General features: G+C 34.3%; 5 protein-coding genes across 7 annotated transcripts; 3 read left to right on the top strand and 2 right to left on the bottom strand.

Annotated features, from left to right (window-relative positions):
* Positions 1 to 1,547, bottom strand: LOC136412371 (required for meiotic nuclear division protein 1 homolog). The gene is made up of 5 exons (XM_066395429.1): positions 1,103 to 1,547; positions 856 to 1,055; positions 620 to 802; positions 381 to 567; positions 1 to 331 (listed from the first exon to the last, which is right to left on the bottom strand). The coding sequence occupies exons 1-5, from the start codon at positions 1,481 to 1,483 to the stop codon at positions 170 to 172; spliced, it is 1,113 nt and encodes a 370-aa protein (XP_066251526.1). The 5' UTR covers positions 1,484 to 1,547; the 3' UTR covers positions 1 to 169.
* A 485-nt stretch (positions 1,548 to 2,032) lies between these two features.
* LOC136412559 (prostatic acid phosphatase-like) lies at positions 2,033 to 6,001 on the top strand. Of its 2 annotated transcripts, none has more exons than XM_066395645.1 (3): positions 2,033 to 2,355; positions 3,538 to 3,636; positions 3,959 to 6,001. In XM_066395645.1, exons 1-3 carry the CDS (start codon positions 2,260 to 2,262, stop codon positions 5,024 to 5,026), a joined length of 1,263 nt encoding a protein of 420 aa, XP_066251742.1. In that variant the 5' UTR covers positions 2,033 to 2,259; the 3' UTR covers positions 5,027 to 6,001. The 2 variants fall into 2 exon arrangements, with proteins under 2 accessions (XP_066251742.1, XP_066251741.1); XM_066395644.1 differs by having other exon boundaries at positions 2,034 to 2,355; positions 3,538 to 3,640; positions 3,963 to 6,001.
* A 114-nt stretch (positions 6,002 to 6,115) lies between these two features.
* On the bottom strand, positions 6,116 to 8,525 carry LOC136412562 (DNA polymerase beta-like). 2 transcript variants are annotated; one of them, XM_066395647.1, is made up of 7 exons: positions 8,288 to 8,525; positions 7,394 to 7,593; positions 7,175 to 7,335; positions 6,999 to 7,121; positions 6,771 to 6,942; positions 6,529 to 6,718; positions 6,116 to 6,240 (listed from the first exon to the last, which is right to left on the bottom strand). In XM_066395647.1, the coding sequence occupies exons 1-7, from the start codon at positions 8,346 to 8,348 to the stop codon at positions 6,146 to 6,148; spliced, it is 1,002 nt and encodes a 333-aa protein (XP_066251744.1). In that variant the 5' UTR covers positions 8,349 to 8,525; the 3' UTR covers positions 6,116 to 6,145. The 2 variants fall into 2 exon arrangements, with proteins under 2 accessions (XP_066251744.1, XP_066251745.1); XM_066395648.1 differs by lacking the exon at positions 6,999 to 7,121.
* Positions 8,526 to 10,297: 1,772 nt separating this feature from the next.
* Positions 10,298 to 18,620, top strand: LOC136412736 (uncharacterized). Its single transcript, XM_066395906.1, has 23 exons — positions 10,298 to 10,423; positions 10,493 to 10,713; positions 10,770 to 11,020; positions 11,084 to 11,383; positions 11,606 to 11,682; positions 11,949 to 12,065; positions 12,116 to 12,236; positions 12,703 to 12,770; positions 13,342 to 13,570; positions 13,619 to 13,654; positions 13,712 to 13,795; positions 14,084 to 14,130; positions 14,821 to 14,910; positions 15,151 to 15,180; positions 15,245 to 15,341; positions 15,488 to 15,640; positions 15,897 to 16,065; positions 16,255 to 16,374; positions 16,450 to 16,514; positions 17,420 to 17,460; positions 17,578 to 17,652; positions 17,715 to 17,935; positions 17,988 to 18,620. The coding sequence occupies exons 1-23, from the start codon at positions 10,358 to 10,360 to the stop codon at positions 18,535 to 18,537; spliced, it is 3,228 nt and encodes a 1,075-aa protein (XP_066252003.1). The 5' UTR covers positions 10,298 to 10,357; the 3' UTR covers positions 18,538 to 18,620.
* Positions 18,621 to 19,823: 1,203 nt separating this feature from the next.
* LOC136412563 (brachyurin-like) lies at positions 19,824 to 20,940 on the top strand. The gene is made up of 3 exons (XM_066395649.1): positions 19,824 to 19,910; positions 20,036 to 20,256; positions 20,313 to 20,940. The coding sequence occupies exons 1-3, from the start codon at positions 19,839 to 19,841 to the stop codon at positions 20,863 to 20,865; spliced, it is 846 nt and encodes a 281-aa protein (XP_066251746.1). The 5' UTR covers positions 19,824 to 19,838; the 3' UTR covers positions 20,866 to 20,940.
* The last annotated feature ends 385 nt before the right edge of the window (positions 20,941 to 21,325 follow it).

The following is a 21,325-nucleotide window of genomic DNA, read 5'->3' as shown; positions in this document are numbered from 1 at the left end:
TTACTATAAATTTTCTATATTTTAGTTTAACAATAATAAAGGCTGTTATATTTTAAAAGTAAGTAAATGCTTAAAATATTGATTCCCTTTAAATTATTTTAGGCCATAATTTTCTTTCCAACAGAGTTCACATAATAGTCTCACTTGTACACAACATTTAATTTATTCCTTAATGCATATATCTGTCTATGTAATGTATAATTTCAAACACTACTTCCACTAAAATAAGTATAATAATCATCCATTCTAACCGAGTGTGGTGTTTTTCATCCAGGTGATGAGAAAGTAATCCTATTAGAGCTACACAATGATTGATTTTTTCATTCATAACCTGAAAATCATGCTTTAAGCATTTCATTATCATTGCTTGATGTACTTGCCTTTGACCTCTTACTTATGCAAAAGTACTGATATACTTGGTTATATATGCTTTCTAACTGCTCATTTTCCCAGTAAAAATCTGGGGTGTCTAATACATCTGAGCTCAAATTTAAATAATGCCTCAAAGCAAATAATTCTCCATGCTTTTGGAGGGCTTGTTCCCTGGTCATTTTAATTTTCTTGCCCCTTAAACAAATTTTTTTGTGACTTTCAGCTAAAAATAAATTGTAGGTAAAACCTTTTTAAGTCCTCAGTAACATCTTCAATCTGGTCAATGTATTTCTCTAAAGATGCTTCCCATATGCCCAATTTAACAGATAAAAACATTACATTAGAAAAGGTGTATTTAACTAATGCTGAGTTCTCATTCTCTGCATTACTAAGTAGGAATGTGCCATCTTTATCAAGGCAACTTGCCTTCCTAATACATAAAGCCATAAAAATGCTTGTAAAAACTCCCTGAAGTTTACCTACTTCTCATCTGAGTGGTACTTATAGTTCATAATTTCACTTTCAGACTGAACAAGCTTTTCTGAATAGCTGTCCTGCTCGTACTGCCTCAGAAAGCTAAGAACATTGCTGCTTTCCAAGTCAGTAATGTTCCACAAAACTACACCCCCATCTCTGAAGAAAAATATTTCTCTTTGTTCTTTCCCAACTCTGTATTTAGCCAACTAAAAACACTATTTAGATAATGCAATATTGCATAACATAAACCTACAGCATGGACAACATCATTTTCATTCGGTATGCACTGGGGTTCGTATAAGTCCTGTTTTTTCAGGCCGCTTATCAGGGAATCAATGTCGTATTCCTCTGATGTGGCAAATGCTACAACATTAAATACTCCAGGAACAGAAACTTCATCTTCAATGGCTTTCTTTTTACGTGCAGGTCGCTTTTTTAGTTGTATAGAGGTTATACTTTCATGGGGGCTGCTGGTTGCAAACCTAGACAAAAACGAAGGACTGGCACTGGGTTTTAATTTCAAATTTTGAGGGAATTGGGATGTTTTATTCGAGAAGTTTTTGAACGCCTGGAAAATGTGATTTGGCTTCACTGCTAATGTCAGGATAGACTTATTAATAAGAGTTAGAAACATAGTGTTCAAAGACAGGATCAGTGTAACTTAAAATGCCTTAATTAAGAATTAAAAAAACTTTGAACTCGGAAATAAACGAATTGTCCTTAACCTCAAAATTGCTATTTTAGTTTTTTAGGTTAGACATTTGAGTAGGGATAATCAGAGTCAAATCGATTCATTATCGAATCAAGTGGGTTCAATATCAACATAATATAGTAACAATATATAAAGAAATTTTAAATAAAATGGCCTTTTCATTCTATGACTATTAAAATTTGTATATTGCCATATTAATATAATCACGTAATTTCATATATAAAATCGTGGAGTTTGCATAACGTCTCAAGTTCTGAATCTTTAATTAGGAGCTGAGTTTGTCAACTCAAGTTTCCTTGAAATTTTTAGCCGAACAGGCACATTAAGTGGAATTTATTATTAAATTAATCCACCAACATCTAGCTTGAAAACTCGATGTAGGTGCAGCTGTACTAATTATTTTTATGTCATTGTCGCTGTCAATAACGTTTTCTAATGTCATTAAAAGTTTACTTTTTTGCTTTGCTTTGTTTTATTTGTTTCACTTAATATTTTCTATTTTTACCTTCGTGCTCGAGGGTTTGCGAGGGGGTAGTTTAAAGGCATTCAGCTCCCATATGTTCATTAGAATCCACCCTTTCGAGATGTTTTAGTGTAACATTATTTTCTTAGTTAATGGCTGTGATTTCTTCATTACTTGTCACACAACTTCGTTCTATTAGCTGCGTAATAATATTTCTTAAATTTAAACAATAGAAATGTTTAGTTTTTCTTTATCCTTGACCACCCTTCTTACCCTTATGGGTTTGACTGGGTCCCATGGTGCCTCAAGTGATTTGGATGCAGTTGTAGTGGTAAGTATTTATTAAACTAGTGTAGTTCTATCAAAATTAGTGGGGTTATTCTGGAAGGTGGATCATTTCTTAGAACATGAAATATTTTCTAGAAAACCTCACCTATTAGGATGAAGGTAGCTTTCTAAAGTAGGAGTGTTTTTCTCTTCTGCCAGTGCATGCACTGTTGGGACAAACTCCATCACATTTTTAAGCAGTACCCAATTAACATGACAAGTCATGTATTCTGGTCTCTGCCTTGCCTTAGAGTATAAAGTATTAATTTAAAAGTTCTTGTTAAGTTTTTCATTTAGAGATTAAGTGAGAACAAAAGCTGATAGAGCAAAACAAACAATAAAGACATCTTTGTGTACAACTTTTTTCTTTAGTCCTGACAAGGACCAAAGAAATTTGAAAAGAAATCAAAAGTTTTAGTTTTTAATATGTTCAATTGTAAATTTCTCGAGATCTGTTACATTTAAATATAGGACATGGTACATGAAACACACTTAGAATTTTGGGTAGAATTAAAAAATGAAATAAAAAAAGGTATTTCCATTTGAAAAAATAAACTTGGTGGTCGTACCTGATTTTTGTACTACCCTGTATACATGAATTTAACATTAAAAAAATCACAAGAAAAAATAAAAGTTGACATGTCTGAGGATTTTGGCTGCATATGTTTGGCATCTTAGTTATGTGGACTGTTCCATCCAAAACTTCCACACTGTATATGTAATATGTGCATAGTCATAGGTACTGGTGACTTTACAGTAGTAGTTTTACAACAAATCTATAACTTTTCCTACAATTTTTTTAGCAATGCAACTAGTCCATCTTATATGTTCTCTATGTTTGATTTTGATTGTTTATTTTTCCATTAATTGCGTTTAGTCATGTTATCTCATACTTAACTAGGAATTATTGGAGCAGTGAAATTGTATGCTATTCTCAGTTACAAGTAACTAAAAATGTGATTTCCCTTTATTAAGGGCTTTTATGAAAATTGTTTGTCAATGTTTTGGTGGTGAATCTGTAACTGTTTTCAGAACCTAGGAAAAATGATTATAAAATAGAAAATTAACTGAAGAGTATAAAATGGGGTATATAAAATATGCGAATCACTTAGAAAATTCTTCTTCTTGATTGTTAAGGAATGACAATCTTTAATTCTCATGTTTTAGAGGTTTCATATTCTTCCAGGTTTTTCGACACGGGGATAGAACACCTATCAATCCATACCCCAATGATCCCTACAGAAATCGGTCCTATTGGCCAGTTGATTGGGGAATGTTGACTAATGTAAGTGTATATTTCCTTAGCACCTATTTTTAGGATTTGTTTAATAATCCTTTAGATGATTTATTGTCCTAGTTTATCTTATATTCTAATAAGCCTATTCAACAAATGCAAATTTAATTATGGCCAAATATTTACAGCCATTATTACCTAGTGATAAGCATTAACTGGGAAACAAATTTTCAATTTAATCTTTTCACAATACAAAAACCTACAATAACTAGTTTTAGGACTCATTGTAACTTGGAAATAATCTTATTACTTAAGCCTCTTAAGATAATTTAATCAATACATTCAATGGTTTAACAAGAATATGAACCTCCAGCTAGGTAAACAGCGCCACTACGCTTTGGGCCAATACTTCCGCCAGAGATATCGGAACTTCCTCCCGGAAATCTACTCAGAAAAAGACATCTACGTCCACTCTACAGACGTAGACCGCACCCTCATGTCTGCTGCTTCCAACCTGGCGGGTCTTTACCCTCCCGTGGGATCGGATATTTGGAGACAAGATTTTGCATGGCAACCTATTCCTATTCATACCATTCCAGAGAAACTAGACGCTTTGCTAGCTGCTAAAAAGCCTTGCAGGAAATATGACTCGCTTTACAACAAGCTTTTTCAAAGTGAATATTTTGTAAATATATCTCATATAAATCATGATTTGTATGCATATTTAACAAGCTATTCAGGGATGATCATTAATGATTTGAGGCGGTTGGATTATCTATATAATGACTTACAAATTGAGGTTTGGAATAATTTTACCTTGCCCAATTGGGCTCTGAAGGTGTTTCCTGATAAACTGAGAAAGTGGGCTGCTTTAAGCTTTGCCACTTCGACTTTTACCCCAGAATTAGCTCGTTTAAAAACTGGTCCTTTCTTCCACAATCTTATCCAGCATTTCAAGAATCGCACAGAAACTCCTAAAGGGGCTCAGTATTATGCTCCTAAATTCATGATGTTCTCAGCTCACGACAATACAATCGCCAATTTGCTTAATTCAATGGGTGCATTTGAATACCACTGCCCTCCGTACACTTCTACTATAATCTTCGAGCTCCATAAACCTACCGAGAACTCTTCGTATGTAAACGTATTTTACAAAAACACAACAGAGGCTAGACCTATTAGAATAGGCAATTGCGAGACCAACTGCGATTTTAAGTCCTTTCAACACGTTTTAAGCCCTATCGCGCTTAGTTTGGACAAATGGGAATCAGAGTGTAATACTGGGATTTTGTTCGATAATTCTCTGGATTTCTTTGCTTTGGCCGGAATACTGTTCTTCTCGGTGTGTAGCATTGGATGTTTATTTTTATTTGCTATGAAACGGGCACAGATTGCAAATAGGAATTTGTATTCGCAATTGCCCGATGAAGAGAATGCTTGAAATATTGCTGCATAGTTACCTAAACAAACATGTACCTGTAGGTATTGTTTCACGTTAATATGGTTTGATTATTTGATGGCTGTTCTGAATCTGTTTAATTTAGTTTTTAGGACTGTTGAGGATAAGTGCTTTTTGTTCATATGTTATGACATTGTATATTTAAGTAATTTATTCACTGCATTGTTCTTAACTTATTGGTTTCATGCCTTAAACTTTTCAGTTTTAAGCTCTATACAGAATGAATCTTAAGTCGGGATTTTCCTTTTAACACGATATAGACTTCAAAATAACTTCATCTTAATAGGATATTTTTTTTAAATTTCAAAAACAACCACAATATGGCAAATGCAATGTTTAATAAATAACAAAATCTTTAATTATCATTCACTCCGGAACTGGGTGCAAAGATGTTCGAAATTGTCACCATTGGCTTCATTTACACAAATTGTTGCTCACCTTATCCATGACTCTGTACATGCTGTTAAAAGAGATCTTTTACTACAGCTTTGCCACTGTTGGTGTGCATCACCAAACTTTTCATGTAACCCCAAAAACAAAAATCACATGAATTTAAATTTGTTGATTTCGTAGCCTATTTTATTGATCCATTGCAACCTAACTGTTAGAAAATTGTTAATTTAAAAACTCCCGTACTTTTTTTTTACTTTTGTTTTCATAAGTTGTTTCATAATAAGCGCATATTTTAATTGTTTGTAAGGTTTCGAAAAAATGTTACATGAAGATTTTGTTTAGTTTTTTGTGATGTATGCTGTATTACAAGGAAAACCCCTACTTAAGATTGTACTGGAAATACTGTATTTTATCAATGGTGACAAACATTAACGTGACGATGAAAAATGTATTATATCGATATTTTATTATACATCTTAAATAAATTATGGACTTACGAAACACTATTGTCAAGAAGATTGTTAAGGTATATTTGGAATAAAATAAAACCTACATGAAAATGCAATACAAGTGTATATTCTCCTTCCTTTCATATCATATCTTTAAAGATCGTTAAATGCATAAATAAACTGTAACGTCAACAAAAAGAAAAATGACGTAAACATTTATTAGATTAAATCCAGTTGCCCCAATGATTCACGTTATCACTCAATTATTTCTTTCCTCGGGGTTTTTACAAGGGTAGTTTATGATGTCAAAAATCTCCTCTTCAGAATTTATTTCAATTGCTTCACCAGGAATTCCTAAAAAAAAATGAATGCGTCAATATTCTCATGAGAAATTCCGATTTTACAGGCAAAAACTGACAAGTTTAACCATGCATACAATCAAGCACAACAAAATGTTGTACAATCTTCTTACACTGCAAAAAAAATTTGCAAATTGGAGACAAAATTGAACTGTTTAACACCATTAAAATCTTATTAACTATTAATTTTCTCACAAGTTAAATTCTCTAATATCAAAATGAATTAGTGAATTCTTAGGAAAACATTTTATTAAAGAAACATTATTATTATCAAAATTCAAACCTGTGCTTCCCACAGGCCTTAAAGTGTATTCATTCAAAGTGAACCCCTGTTCCAAAGCATGAGCCCTCATCCTCTGATTGAAGATATCAGAGCCAGTAAAATACAAAATGTTGCAATAATACTGGTCATAGGGTTGAAATCTAATATCCAGCCTTCTGGTTGGTAAATCAAGGTTCAGTTGACAAGTGCCCTAAACATTTGTAAACTTATTATTCTCATCATGGATAAATGGATAGATCTACCATAAATTTCGTATCTCCCAAAGATAAGGTTTCTGTGATCAATCCACAGGTCTCCAGCCTTTCTACTATATGTTTTAAAACTAAATCATTGTGACTTTTATTCAGATTTTTGCTAGTATAATCTGGATGTGTGACTAAGGTGTCAATGTCTCCACTCTCAGGTCTTCCTCGCCTACAATGTTGTTCTATTGTGACAATACTTGCTGAGTTTTGAGCTTGGATATGTACCTATAACTTCCACAAATAGTGATTTCATATTTTGAATCTAACCCATATATTTGTTTTTTGATAATCATCTCAATTTCTTTAATTTCTGCCCTGGGAATCTTTTTTTTGAAATCTTCAAAATACCTTAAACCATATAAGCTCAACCTAGGGATTCACCTCTAAAGCACTGAACTTACTTTAAACCAATAATCTGATGATGATTGAGTGTATCTTTGTGCTTTCTTAAGTCCTCTATAGTTGAAATACCTTCTTCAACCAATTTTCGAGCCTTGGCAGGGCCTATCCCAGATACTCTTGTCAGGAGATTAATTGCCTGAGTAGTTTTATCATGATGTATCTAAATCATTTCCAAGAATAATCAATTTGGTACATTATATAATTTATCTTTTACTTGCATTCTCCAATTTTTGTAATTTCCCAGTGGTTAAATATTCATCAATTTTTTCAGAAATCTTATTCCCTACACCTGACAATTTTTTAGCCTCAGCTCCAGATGTTACTCTTGTAGACTGTGCTGCTAGGATAGCTGCAGCCTTGTTATATGCATTATATTTGTATATGTTTCTGGTGATATTTTTTTCATAATCAGCCAATTCTTCAACATATTTAAACATTTTAGTACTTAATCATTCAAAATCTTCATTTAAATGTTATGTTAAAATATATATTACTGTAATTGTGACTCAGGAAGTTTTATTTAAAGTTCCTTCTTACATATCTCAGATTCTCTAGTCTTATTCAAAGTCTAAACTATTGAACAAATATTAAATTATGAGTCCCGTTTTTTGACCTTTTATGTGAAACCATAATTTTCCTAAGCATTGAAACTGAAAATTGTTTAACATGGCACAAGCTACCAGGTGCTCTTTGGAGATCACACATCAATTATAGAGCTGGAAAAAGATGTGGAGAAGTGAGGCAGAGGAGTGCCATGACATGCAGTGAGGCAGAGGAGTGCCATGACATGCAGTATGACAGAGGAATGGTCATGACATGAAGAAGGGTGGCACAGGAAGTCATACTTTTCCATGTCATTATCTCCTTTTTCACTCTGCAATTTCTTTGTTTTTACATTTCTTCATAGTGGTTTCTCAGCAATGATGCAAGCATCATTCCAATTAATTCTGTGACCATTATCAGAGGCCTGCTGACATATATTTGACTAATGAAATTATTGACTTTAAATGTAGTTTTTCTGTTCTTTCATTCCCTTCTTTAAAGGTCCAGAGGTTTCGTTAATATATAATTTCTCATATTTCCTCTCCCTCACGTCCTGTAAATTAAATCACCTAATAAAAAATCACATAAATCATGATTTGGATTGTAATCTGTGGCTTTTCGTTTCCCCATATTCTTGTGTGTAGATGTTACAAGAATGGTCCCTATAGGAAATCTTGTGGAACTAGCAATGTCTTTTGCCTAAGTGTATGAGCTACTATTAGTTGCTCCGTGATATTGAGTAGAGACGTTCTATTTATAATATTTTTTAATTTCATAAAATTAGTTAATTTACTATTATTTATTATTGTTACATTCTTTCAAAATAAATATATTTGACTGTTGTTATTGTCGACTTATTAACTTCTAATTAATGGTAAGTTGCTTGCGTCAGCCAGAATGCTCTACACTAGCCTAAACACCAAGCAAGGAAAGACTCGAGCGTGTTAAATGGTTTTATTATTTCTATTTATTCATACAGTAAAATGTATGGTCACAAAATCAATATGTAATAGAGGTAACTGATTTAAAATTAAATTTATCCTTCCCATATATTAGCATTAGGGTGTTAAAGTTCTAAAAGCGCATTAATCTTCTTCAGGTTAGAATTGCATTTTCAAGACTTCTACCTTATCTCATATGACTTGTAAGCGCAAATTTAATAAAGTCAAATTAAAATTTGCAATGTTCTATAGATCTAATTCTAATAGAATAGAACTTAGCATGGGGCAAATAATTTACCACATTAAACTCTTTGTTGCGCGTTAAAAAAAAACCGCACTATAAAGTTCTCGTTTTTGCAATAACAGAAAATTTGCTTTTCCGCTAAATGAAACACATAAATTTTTCTTTGTGGAATGAAAATCTGTTGTCATATTAATTTTTACATATTTCTTATATTCATTTTTTTAAATTATAATTTATATACTTTGTATTATTATTTTTTATTAAAACTTTTTATTTGGTACTCTGCTTTTCTACAATCAAGTAAAGTTAAAGCACGTATTTATAGGAACCTTTTTATGAAATACGAAGACATTCGAGAATCACTTCGTGAGAGTAACAATAATTTATATGTTGTGTTTAATAATCCAATAATCCCATGCGAAAAACAGAGAGACAATATTAATTCTTGGCTATCGGATAAGTTTACTTTGTAAACCATTTAATTCGCTACACAGTAGCTCTTTTCATTACGATAAAAATTAATCCTATATTAAAACATGCGTAGACTTATGAGGCTTATGCAAGATCCTGCAATAGTTCCTTAGCCTTCGATACCTCGAAAACTTCTAGAATTAGGGATATTGTTCAGGTGTCAACCTATAATGTAGAGAAGGACCTATTCTAGAAAAAGCTTTTAACATTTTTCCATATACAAAATGGTTCAAAGAGATGTAGCTGTGCATATAATAGAAAATAGTTCATAGACTTTAACAAAACACAAGCAGATGAAATATTAGGAGAAACCCATTAAAAATTATAAATCACATATATGGAATCTTTAGAGATTTTTTCATGCAGTGCTTCGTCTTCGAGCAAAAATATAAATACTAATCTAATTTATATGGTTTATAAAAATTTGCTGTAGGGTTCTGATATAAAAGATCAACAAATTTAACAATTGTCAGATAGATTTAAATCAAGCCGACTTACAGGTCAAATGGTAAAATAGTTGTTTTATTTCTGTAGATGTGCTATCTATTATAATGGACATAAACTAGATTTAAAAAAATTAAATTTACTAATTTGACGAAACCTTTCTGACAGTCATTTATGGGACTGCAAAACACGTTAAGCTCTTTATAAGAAGCTCCTACAAGATGCGTACCTAAACAATTCTTTAATGCCACGTTTTCTTGCGTATATTGTCAATTTATCCCTCTCTATTCTTACCAGAAATTTTGCCTAAATTTTACACTTCGATATATAGATGAGTTTTCACAACAGGAACCAGATTATGAAAATAATACGGCTTATGAAATGGATTAAATCCAAAATTTAAGGATTATTTTGAAAATCCAGCAAGTTCACCAAACATAGATTATTGTGTATTGAATATTGAGTGGTTTGAATATAAATATACCCGGTTTACGGTGTTGAAACATAGTCGTGTCTGGCAATTGCAGCAGATCATTAACATGAAAGTAGCAGTCTTTATTTTGGGTTGCTTTATTAGCGCCTTCGTCTCTGCTGAGATTGAGGAGGTAAGTTTACATTCATCAATTTCTTTCAGGAGTTTTTAACATGGCTCTATGTTTGTCATGCTTATTTAGCAAATGGAGTATGATTGGTTCAATATTAAGCCTCTTGACATCGAGGTAGAGCCCATAGGGCCCCCAATCTCCGATGGAGTTCTGAAGATTGTCGGTGGTAGCGTTGCCAGCCGCAACCAGTTCCCATACCAGGCTGCTTTGGTCATCAATAACTCTGGCTTTTGCGGAGGTTCCATCATAAGTAACCAATGGATTCTCACCGCTGCCCACTGTGTTGACACGTAATACGCTCTAATTTTCTTCCAATTTTGTGGAGAAACGATATTACTTTATTTAGCGCTAATTCGGTGCAAGTCATTCTTGGTGCTCACAATCCTATGACCACCACCAACGAACCTACCCAAGTGAGATTGACCTCCAGCAGTAGAGTCGTCCACAATCAGTGGAATAGTGCTACTTTAGCCAACGATGTTGCTGTCCTTAGGGTTTCTAATATCCCTGTTGGAAACACTGGAATCTCTGCCATTTCTCTTGCACCCGCTAGTTCTGGAACTTTTGCTGGATCTACTGCTACTGTCTCAGGATGGGGTGTGACATTGTTTTCCGCTTTTAGGAATCTCCCTGCAGTTTATTTTTTTACATAACTCTTAGGAAGGACCAGTGACTCTAGCAACGCCATTTCCAGCGAACTGAGGTTTGTCCAAGTACCAGTTATCACCAATGCAGTTTGCCAGTCCTCCTATGGATCCATCGTCCAGGCTCAACACATTTGCACCTCCGGAACTGGTGGTCGCGGTTCCTGCAACGGAGACTCTGGTGGTCCATTGGTCATCGGTGGTGTCGAAGTTGGTGTCGTTTCCTTCGGAGCTACCCGATGCCAAGCCGGACACCCCAGTGCCTTCGCCAGGGTTTCCCACTTCAGGGCCTGGATCCAACAAAACACTGGAGTTTAAAATAGTATCGAGAGTTGCTAATTATAGTTAAAAGGTAAACCAATACAATACGTGTACTGATCAAAACAATATGACTTGTTTAATTTGGGATAATGATGGACTTCAGATCACGCATTTTGGGTAATTCATCCCTAATCACCTGTACGATTAAATATGATAATAATTTATGATGACACAAATAAGTCATAAATGGTTGCAATAAACCTTCTTTGCGTTGTAGCGATTGATGTTTTGGCAGCCAACGACAAAGGTAAAATACCCGTTATTAAAACAAGCTTGCATAAACTAAAGCATAAGGTACTTATATGTACACCTTCCAAGTTGGGTTAAGGAGAAGGAGAACTGAGTTCCAATCAAAAAATCAATCAAACAAAATTATAAACCTAATGAATAAAATTTCACTGAGGATTTAATTTACCCAATCAAATCTGATCATGCAATAATACACCACTGGTTTCGCATTGTTACGCTGTACCAATTATTTGTAAACTATAATAATAATTTGCACTGGTGCAATTATCAGGGATAACATAAGTGTAACGAAATATTTTGATAATTTTTAGAAAATTTGCACCAGTGAAATTAAGCTGAAAAGAGTCATTTGCGGTTTAAGTTGCATGAGTTTTTGTGAATTGCACGTAAATGCAGATCACAGTTACACCTATAAAAACTTTTTCTATGTTCTTTAAGAATAAATATCAACTCTTTGTGGTTAATTTGAATACATTAGACAATGTTTCTATATTATATAGTGTCATTGAGAGTTATTAAGGGATTTGTGGAGAGTACCTTAAAGGTTTATTCTTCTTTTAATTTCATGGAAATATTCAATTTTTCCTTTGTAAAAACTCGTACAATTTATTGAACATTCCAAGAAGTTTCTAGAATTCTCCCAACTCTCTACATAATTTTCGCCCTAGATTTGGGAGTATAGTATAATTAAAATTACTAAAAAGAGATACTTGTGAAAGATTTTTAATGTTTCTCAAGGAATCTCTTTGGATATTTCCAATGAAATTATTTAAAATTTTACCTTAAATTTCGGATATTTGACACAGTTACATCTAATATTGATGAGAAGTTTTCTCTTGTGAACCTCTGAGCTATTAAATATTCTGTTTGCGAGACTTCCTGAAGTTATTCGAAGTTCTGGAAGTTTTCCAGATTCTTCGAGAATTCTCATCGTTTATCGAAAAATCTTTTGAAGATATGATACACTTATTACAACTATTAAAATATTTCTTAATTTTCTTTAAAGATGTTGAACGTACTGTGACGAATTTGAGAATCCATGAGACCGAATATTTTCTCTTTCAGAGTTATTGAAACTTTTGAGGAACTTAAAACTTTTCGACAGAAGTCCTATCCTGGATTTGAAGGTCTTGGTAATTACTAAAGGAATGATCAGATAAATTGAAGAGAGACAATTTTGCAAATGGGTATTTCTAGTTAGGCTAATAGTCTTATGAATTGATTTATGAAATTCCCAAAGAAATTTTGGAAAAGTTTTAAAAGTTTTTCTGCGTTTGAAAGTTTCTTGGTGTTATTTAAAGAATTTCTAATATTCCTCGGAAATTTTAAATATTTGTATATGAAATCTTCTGAAGTCATTAAAAATTAAGATACATTTTCTGAACCAGCGACCTTCAATTAGTTCTTCAGAGATTCTAGATAATCATAAAGAATCTTGATCTTCCCAGAATTGGAGAACCACTCATCCAGTTATTAAATTTTATCAAGAATCCCATTAAGGAATTTGCGAGAACACTATGAACACTATTACACTATGAATCATCATTATCAATGACTGGCGATTGTTGAAGAAATCTGCAACCCAGAAAAATCTTTTGCATACTGTTATATGCATTTAAGTTTTTCAACTAGGATACCTACTTAAAAAGGAATTAGAAAATTCAGGACAACGAGCTTCTAACAATGACTAGAATTTCCAAGTAGGAGGAAGATTCAGAAACCCCAAGCCTTTACAGATGGTGTAATGTCCCAGTCAATATAAGGGGATGCGGAATATTCGCGTTTCTGCAGGAAAAAGAAATACAATTTATATTGCCCATTTTTTATTTCTTTTTTGAGAACTGCCAGCATCCCTATAAGATCTCTTCCATCTTCTATGCTCCTGCTGCCTTTGGCATTTTCGCTGAATCCACTGCCGTACTTTCTGGATGGGGTACACATACCGTTATTAAAAAAAAAAAAGAACACTCGGGTTCTTAAGAAGAACCAGTGCCTCCAGTAACGGTATTGCTGCGGAGTTGAGGACTGTACAGTTGCGAGTCATCACCAATGCGGTATGCCAAAACCCTTTCAGAAACATGGTTCAGACCCAACATATTTGCAGCTCAGAAGCTGGTGGTCGTAGTGTCTGCAACGGTGACTCTAGTGTCTATTGGTGGTCAGTGGAGTTGTGTTTTTGGGAGCTAGTTCATGCCAAAGTGGACATCCCTTCATTTATGTTACCATAGGAATTGGATGTAACAGAACTCTGAAATTAAAACGGTTTTAAACAGGATATGGAATGGTTGAATTTACAAACTACAGAATTAACTTTTTTGCCCTCTGGGTTAGTGAACGGAGTTTGTCATTATCCATCATTTGCCAAGAAGAATCAACAAAGAGAAAAGTTTAAAATTTGCTTTTGTGAATGCTATTTTTAGGCTAAGACGATATTTCCATTATTAAGCTTTTCCCAGTAACTCTACTACCTTATCGTCATCAACTATTGGAGACGTAGTCGCAACATTTAAAACAACGAAATCCTCCTCTAATCATATATTTTGATTAAAACTCAGTAGTCGTGACGTAATTAATAAAAAGCTTAACCGGTATTATTTTCATTGCAAAATTTAATATTGGAAGACCAATTAGGTGAAGAGCGGCCAATAAAACTTGACACTGATAGAATTTTATAAAAGATAAAAGGAATTAGAGTGATGAGAAAATAATGATTTATTGGCTAAATGAGAATCCGGCTTTTAAGTACTTTAATTTTAGCAAAGTAAATAGCGTTAATTTAAGGCTTACTGGGAATAAAACGTCTGGGAAAAGGTGAATTGAAATTGTATTGTTTAAGGCGTGATTAATAATTCATATGTGACGATGACGAAGAGCTCATCAAAAGTCTAAAGAATTTTCAGAATGTTCAGATATCTTTATATCTTCACTCAAGTTCACTATTTGCAGTATTTTTACGCTCTAAAATTATAAGCAAAAAATAAGCAATTTTTTGAAAATAAAACACAAGAAGTGTCGTTTATTACCAGAAAAACTTCATTCTTCTCCCATAAAAGACACAAATGCACGAGGCTCGAGTTTAGGTATCATTTTTATTTCAGAAAAAGAAATATTTTATCTGGAAGATTTTATCACATAGAACTTAAAAGAAGAAATCCAGTTGCACATTAAAATTTTAAAATCAAGGAAACTGAAAATGAGGTGACTAGTACAGAAAGTGAAAGAAGGGTGAAGGGGAAGCGACGTAGGTCAACTGGAATAAAGAGAAAACCCCAAGTAACGAAAAATTACAAATACTGAAATATTGATTTTAAAAAATTATTAATTTATGGATATTTAAAAATACAGGATGAATTTTAAATAGAGGTTTTCCTTTTAATACAACGTAGATTTCAAAAAACTAAGCAAAATTTTTATATAACATTTTTTCGAAATTTCAAAAACAACCGAAATATGCGCGTATGAAAAAAAGTAAAAAAAAGTACGAAACTTTCTAAATAACCAATTTTCTAATAGGTAAATAGGTCACAATGGACAAATAATATGGTCCGTGAGATCACGAGACCTAAATCCATAAGACTTTTATCTATGGGGTTATATGAAAATTTAGGTGTTTATGACTGAAATTAACACAGAGGCAAAGTTGCATGGACGGATAGAAAACGCCGTAGAGATAATTGGAGGAAACAGATCTCTTCTAACAGCATGTAAATATAGTTGTGAATAAAGTTGCAATAAATTATGTAGATGAAACTAATGGCGACAATTTCGAATGCCCTTTGTAGCCTGTTCCGAGGCGCATAATAATAATTCATTATTTTTTTAAAAAATGTTACACAAAGATTTTGCTTAGCTTTTTGGGATCCATATCGTGTTAAATGGACTACCCCCACTACTGATTATTTAGGATCGGTACGAACAATGATTATTCGTGTAATTTATCCGACTGGATATATGATCGTAATACGTACTTATCGATTAAAAAAGGATTGTGAACAAGCCCAAAGTTGCCACAAAAACACGATAAAAAATTAATAACTTAGCTTAAAAAAATGAATATCTTTGTTTAATAAAAGGACAGTGCTGTTGAGTATTATCTTAGCTATGATTTTAAATTCTGATTTAGTAGGAAATTTGTAATAGGGAAAAATTTCATTTTCCAAGCACGAATTCCTTATAATATTCTCATTTAGGAATTGGAGACAGACATATTTGGTTCGAAGAGTATTGAATTGAATTGAAAATTGAATTAAACTTATCAGAATTGGGTCATCAACAAAGAGTTGATTTCCATTACGAAACTTTAAACTTAAACCAGATGCAGATTCTGAAGAAAGGAGAATATGTAAAGCGAATAAAAAGGACAATCAGGCATAATAAATGTAGGATTCTTAAATCGAGGCACAATCGGAAGTCGTTGAGTTGTAAATAGTGATAGTACTCTAATACTGTTACTTAGGTTAGGTCTTAATGTAAGATGAAAGAATTGTGAAGGGGCTGATGTTGCCCCTATAGAACGCCTATGTATGTCGCAACCTGGTTAGAAGTATTTTCGTCAATTAAGAGGGTTTCGCAATCATTATCTTCATGCAATTCTGCTATTTTATGATTAACGTCTAGCCACCCTTTGTCGGTACTTGTGGGAAAGGATAGCCGCCCTTTGTCGGCGTGGATGAAACGCGCGGCCGCGCTTTGTCGGCATTTCTGGAAATGTACCGACAAAGCGTTATCAGTACCATGGTAACGACTCAGGTGGTGTCATAAGTCAGCAATTGCTTTCTAGCCAGGGTACGACACTGTTTTAATTACCCTTAGTTTAGTATTTAAGAGCGCCCCGAATCTAGAGGATCCTCTTTCTTTTCGAGTGGCTCACCAGAACTGTTATCCTACATTTGAACCCGTTTCTTATTCAATAAACCCTATGATTCAAAATAAAAACCCTAGACAACTATATAAAAAAACCTACATAAATAATATGAATGGAGAATAATTAAATATAAATTATAGAATATATGAAGGAACGTATAACGAAATAACCTTTGTTTGATGGTCCTTTTTCAGGTAATTTGTTATTCAAAGCAAGGAGGTTCAAATTTAAAGCAAAAATGCTGTATATTCGAAACCACCACGGGGAACCGCTCTCCTATCCATGATTAACATATGCCCATCTTTCTATAAACTCTTCTGTTTCATAGTAATGAATCTCATTATATAACTTTAAAAATTACAAGCGAGAAATTGATTTCAGAGCGTATTTCCTAAGAAATGCTTAATCCTTGATCATAAACAATACATACATTTTCAAAAATAAATTAAAACATTTGATCTTTCGTGAATTGGTTGGAATAATTGCATATGGGGGCATATTTTATTATTAATTTTAAGGAAATTCAAAATGATTCTCTAAAATCTGATTAGAATTATTCTTGTTTTACGTACGTACATGTAATTGGACAATGGTCAGGACACTTGAGTTTGTTGTTAACAATATTTTATTAAATCAGGCATCTACTGGGACAATAATTACTAAACATTCATCCATTATTGAAAATCGATATTTACCAAAATGTTTGCGTGAACTCTGATGTGTTGAACGTGGCGAAAATTCATACCTATTGAGCAAACTCTCGGAATATTTTCCTGCGGTTCAAATGATTTACGACCATTACGCTTCAAATTTTTAATGCTATTATCGTCACAAGATCCACCTCTAGTAAATAAAAACAATGCTATGCTATTTGCTTACTTGCGCAACAAAAGGAAATACCGATTAAGGGCATTTAAGGTGCCTTAACTGTTATTATGATGAATGAAGAGGATTATCGGGTAAGGGACAACAAAATATTTTCTGGGTAGTGGAAAATAAGGGATTTATCCGATATCTTTTGTATATAAAAGGTCTGGCTCTTATTGATAGCAGCATATTGGTAGCTTGACTAAGAGAGTACCAAAATGAAAATTGCAATTTTCTCTGTCATCTGCTTACTGAGTTCCTTCGTCTCCGCAGATCTCAGCCAGGTAATTCCTTCTTTTACATATTAATTATTTAGTACAGGTCAGATAAATGTGTACTTCTGAAGGAGTTCGAATATGATTGGAGCAACATCAAACCCATCAACGTTTATGTTGAACCCATCGGTCCAGCTCCTGCAGATCAGGGACTCAGGATTGTCGGTGGCACAGTTGCTACACGTAATGGCTACCCCTACCAAGTTGCCTTAATCATCAATAACTCCGGTTTTTGCGGTGGTTCCATCATTAGCGAAGAGTGGGTATTGACTGCTGCTCACTGCGTTTCCTCGTAAGTGACCACACAAATTCCTTTGCCACTATCTAACTGTTGGGTTTCATAGTGCCTCTTCCGTGCAAGTGATCGCTGGTGCTCACAACCCTAGCACCACTGTTGATGAGCCCACTCAGGTCAGGATCACCGCTGAATCCAGGATTGTACACAACGATTATAGCGGGACCACTTTGGTCAACGACATCGCCCTCTTGAAAGGCGCCATTCCTATTGGACAAGAAGGAATCTCTGCCGTCAATCTTGCTCCCTCCAATTCTGGAAATTTCGCCGGAACCACCGCCACTCTTACCGGATGGGGAAGGACCAGTGATTCCAGCAACACCATTGCCAGCGAATTGCAAACCATCCAATTGCCAGTTATTACCAACGCCGTCTGTCAGAACTCTTTTGGAAGTTACATTCGAGACCAACATATCTGCACTTCTGGAGCTGGAAACCGTGGTGCTTGCAACGGAGATTCTGGTGGTCCATTGGTAGTCAGCGGTGTTGAAGTCGGTATTGTCTCTTTCGGATCTAGTTCTTGCCAAGCTGGACACCCCACAGTTTACGCTAGGGTTTCTAGCTTCAGGGAATGGATAGAGATCAACTCTTTGGTGTGAAACGATTGCTAGCTAGGTTGTCAAATTCCCTAAATTCCAACATTCCTTTAAGTTGACAAATCAATAAATATTTTGAAAATATTCCCTGTTTTGATGTTCATTTTTTTCACATAGTTTTATTATATATTATAAATAAGAGTGCCCTCCTCTCAATATTCGTATGATTAAAATTCAAAATTAACTTGAAATGTATGCAAAAAAGAAACAACTGCACATGATGTTCCCAGGCGGTCACTCATCCAGGTATTAACCACCACGTCCGACGTCGCTTGCTTCGGTGATCGGACGGGAACCGGTAGACCAACGTAACATGGCTATTGCTGTAAACAATCGTGGCATCCCTCAATGAAAATCGGAATTAATTTGAAGCGTATGCAAAAAAAAAATATTTGCACGTGGTGTTCTCATGTGGTCACCCCCCATCCAGGTAATAACCGTGTTCGACATCCAACATATGCCAATAGATAAAATAGCTGTTTTTTATTTTTGATAAAATATATACCATTGAAAAGAAAAAGTATCCAGTCTGATTACATACTTTGAAAACATTCTAAGGGATATTTCTGGTATTGTTTAATATATTGGTTTGAAGGATACAGAATTTAGGAAGCCCTGAAGGTTTTCGTGGGTTGAAACTGCGTCATTACTTTCAAAAATATTTAATTTTTAATTATTTTTATTAAATCAAAGGCAAGAAAGTTGACTAGAGATTCAGCAATTTAACATTTAGTAATAACACCTGTTGAAACACCAAAAGATGAACAGTTCATGCAACCAGCAATATAGATTTGGTACCGAATTTATTGTTTATTACAAACTATATAGAAAGAAGAAACAAATGTAAAAACTTCGTTATTTTCCCTCTACTTTTTTTTTTATCTCCGATAAGAAAACTGCTTCCTTAGTAGTGTTAACCGAAGCACGTTTTTTCTTGACAGAATACTGATTTAAACTATCAGTATATCATCCTATTTACGTCTGATATGGATGAAGTTCAAGTTATACATGGTAAAAAAAGTTAAATTTCGCTAATCAAATCTTCAAGATTGGTCAATAATTCTTAAAAAACTTACTTAAACATAGAAAAGTGGCGATAAAATCGATTACTGAAGGTGGTTTAACATTAATTAAACATTAAGGGATTAACAGAAGTTACGAGCCATCAATTAACTTCAATAAAACGTTAATATCATGTCTGGATATGTTGCGGATAGATTTAAAGCCCATTTTAATTTGGCTATATAAGCATTGAAATTGTGCGGTCGAATTACAATTTGGTAGGTTCCTCTAAGAGTACCAAAATGAAGTTCGCACTGCTTGCCTTGTGTTTCACCTATGTGGCAGCTGTACCCATTAAACAGTCTGAAACTGTTGTAAGTGTCCTATTTTTATACAATATCTTAGCCCTATTGAAAATATTTTTATTAAGAATATAAGTCATTATTCAAAGCTAAGAGAATATGTAATTTTTCATGTTATTGTTTAACGTGTCATTAAGGAATTGGGCCACGACTGGGCTAGTATCAAACCCATAAACATCTTCGTTGAGCCAATTGGACCTGCTCCTGAGTCTCCCATTGGAAGGATTGTAGGTGGGACAGTTGCCACTCGCAATGGCTTTCCTTACCAAGTTGCTCTGATCATCAACAATTCCGGATTCTGCGGTGGTTCCATCATCAGTAACCAATGGGTGTTGACAGCTGCCCACTGTATTGATTCGTAGGTGACCCTGTCACACCTGTTTACCATTGACTTACCTTTGGGCTTATGTTCAGTGCCACCTCTGTTCAAGTTATCGCTGGTGCTCACAACCCCAGTACAACCGTCAACGAACCCACCCAAGTTAGAATTGCCGCCGAGGCTAGGACTGTTCACAAGGAATGGAACCGTCAAACTTTGTCTAATGATGTTGCCCTTTTGAGAGCCTCTGAGATACCTATTACAAATGATGGAATTTCCGCCATTCAACTTGCTGCATCCGACTCTGGAACTTTTGCCGGATCGACTGCCACTCTTACTGGATGGGGAAGGACCAGTGATGCCAGCAACTCCATCGCCCAGGAGTTGCAAGTGGTCGAATTGCCAGTTATCACCAACGCTGTATGCCAATCCTCCTTCGGAAACATTGTCCAGGAGCAACACGTCTGCACCTCTGGAGCTGGTGGTCGTGGAGGTTGCAATGGTGACTCTGGTGGCCCGTTGGTCGTTAACGGTATCGAAATCGGCATTGTTTCATTCGGATCTAGCTTGTGCGAAGGTGGACACCCTACTGCTTTCGCCAGGGTATCCCACTTTAGGAACTGGATCAACACCAACTCTGGAATTTAAGCTAATGTCCTAATAAAACGAATACTAGTTAGTACTAACGATATTCTGTGAAATGTAAATATTTTTGGTGATTAAAGCAGGTTCAAAAATTTGGTTTAACTTGTGAACACAAGCCAGTTTTTTTAAAACCTATTAATAGTAAATAGGTATATGAGTAGATTTACCGGTTTTTAAAAGCTAAAAAGAAGACACTTATCAACCCAAAGTGATTTTAATGGAGGACAAATTTAAAACGTTTTGCTTTTAAATTTTTACTTTGACTCTGTAGAAAATTAATTATGGGACAAAATTTAGGTACACCTGTATTTTTCAAAAATACTGATGTGAACGAAAACTAAGCCTGGGTGACAAATGTAAGAAACATGAAGTGCTACAATGAGAATCTTTTCGAAAAAGAACATATAACTTTCTATTAAGTTATATTGCAGTTAATTAAATTACATAAAAAATATCGTCGTCA

The sequence above is a fragment of the Euwallacea similis genome, chromosome 12 (assembly GCF_039881205.1).
Source record: "Euwallacea similis isolate ESF13 chromosome 12, ESF131.1, whole genome shotgun sequence".
NCBI classification, from domain to species: Eukaryota; Metazoa; Arthropoda; class Insecta; order Coleoptera; family Curculionidae; genus Euwallacea; species Euwallacea similis.
Note: the sequence above shows the minus strand (reverse complement) of the source record. Positions and strands in the feature narration are given on the sequence as shown.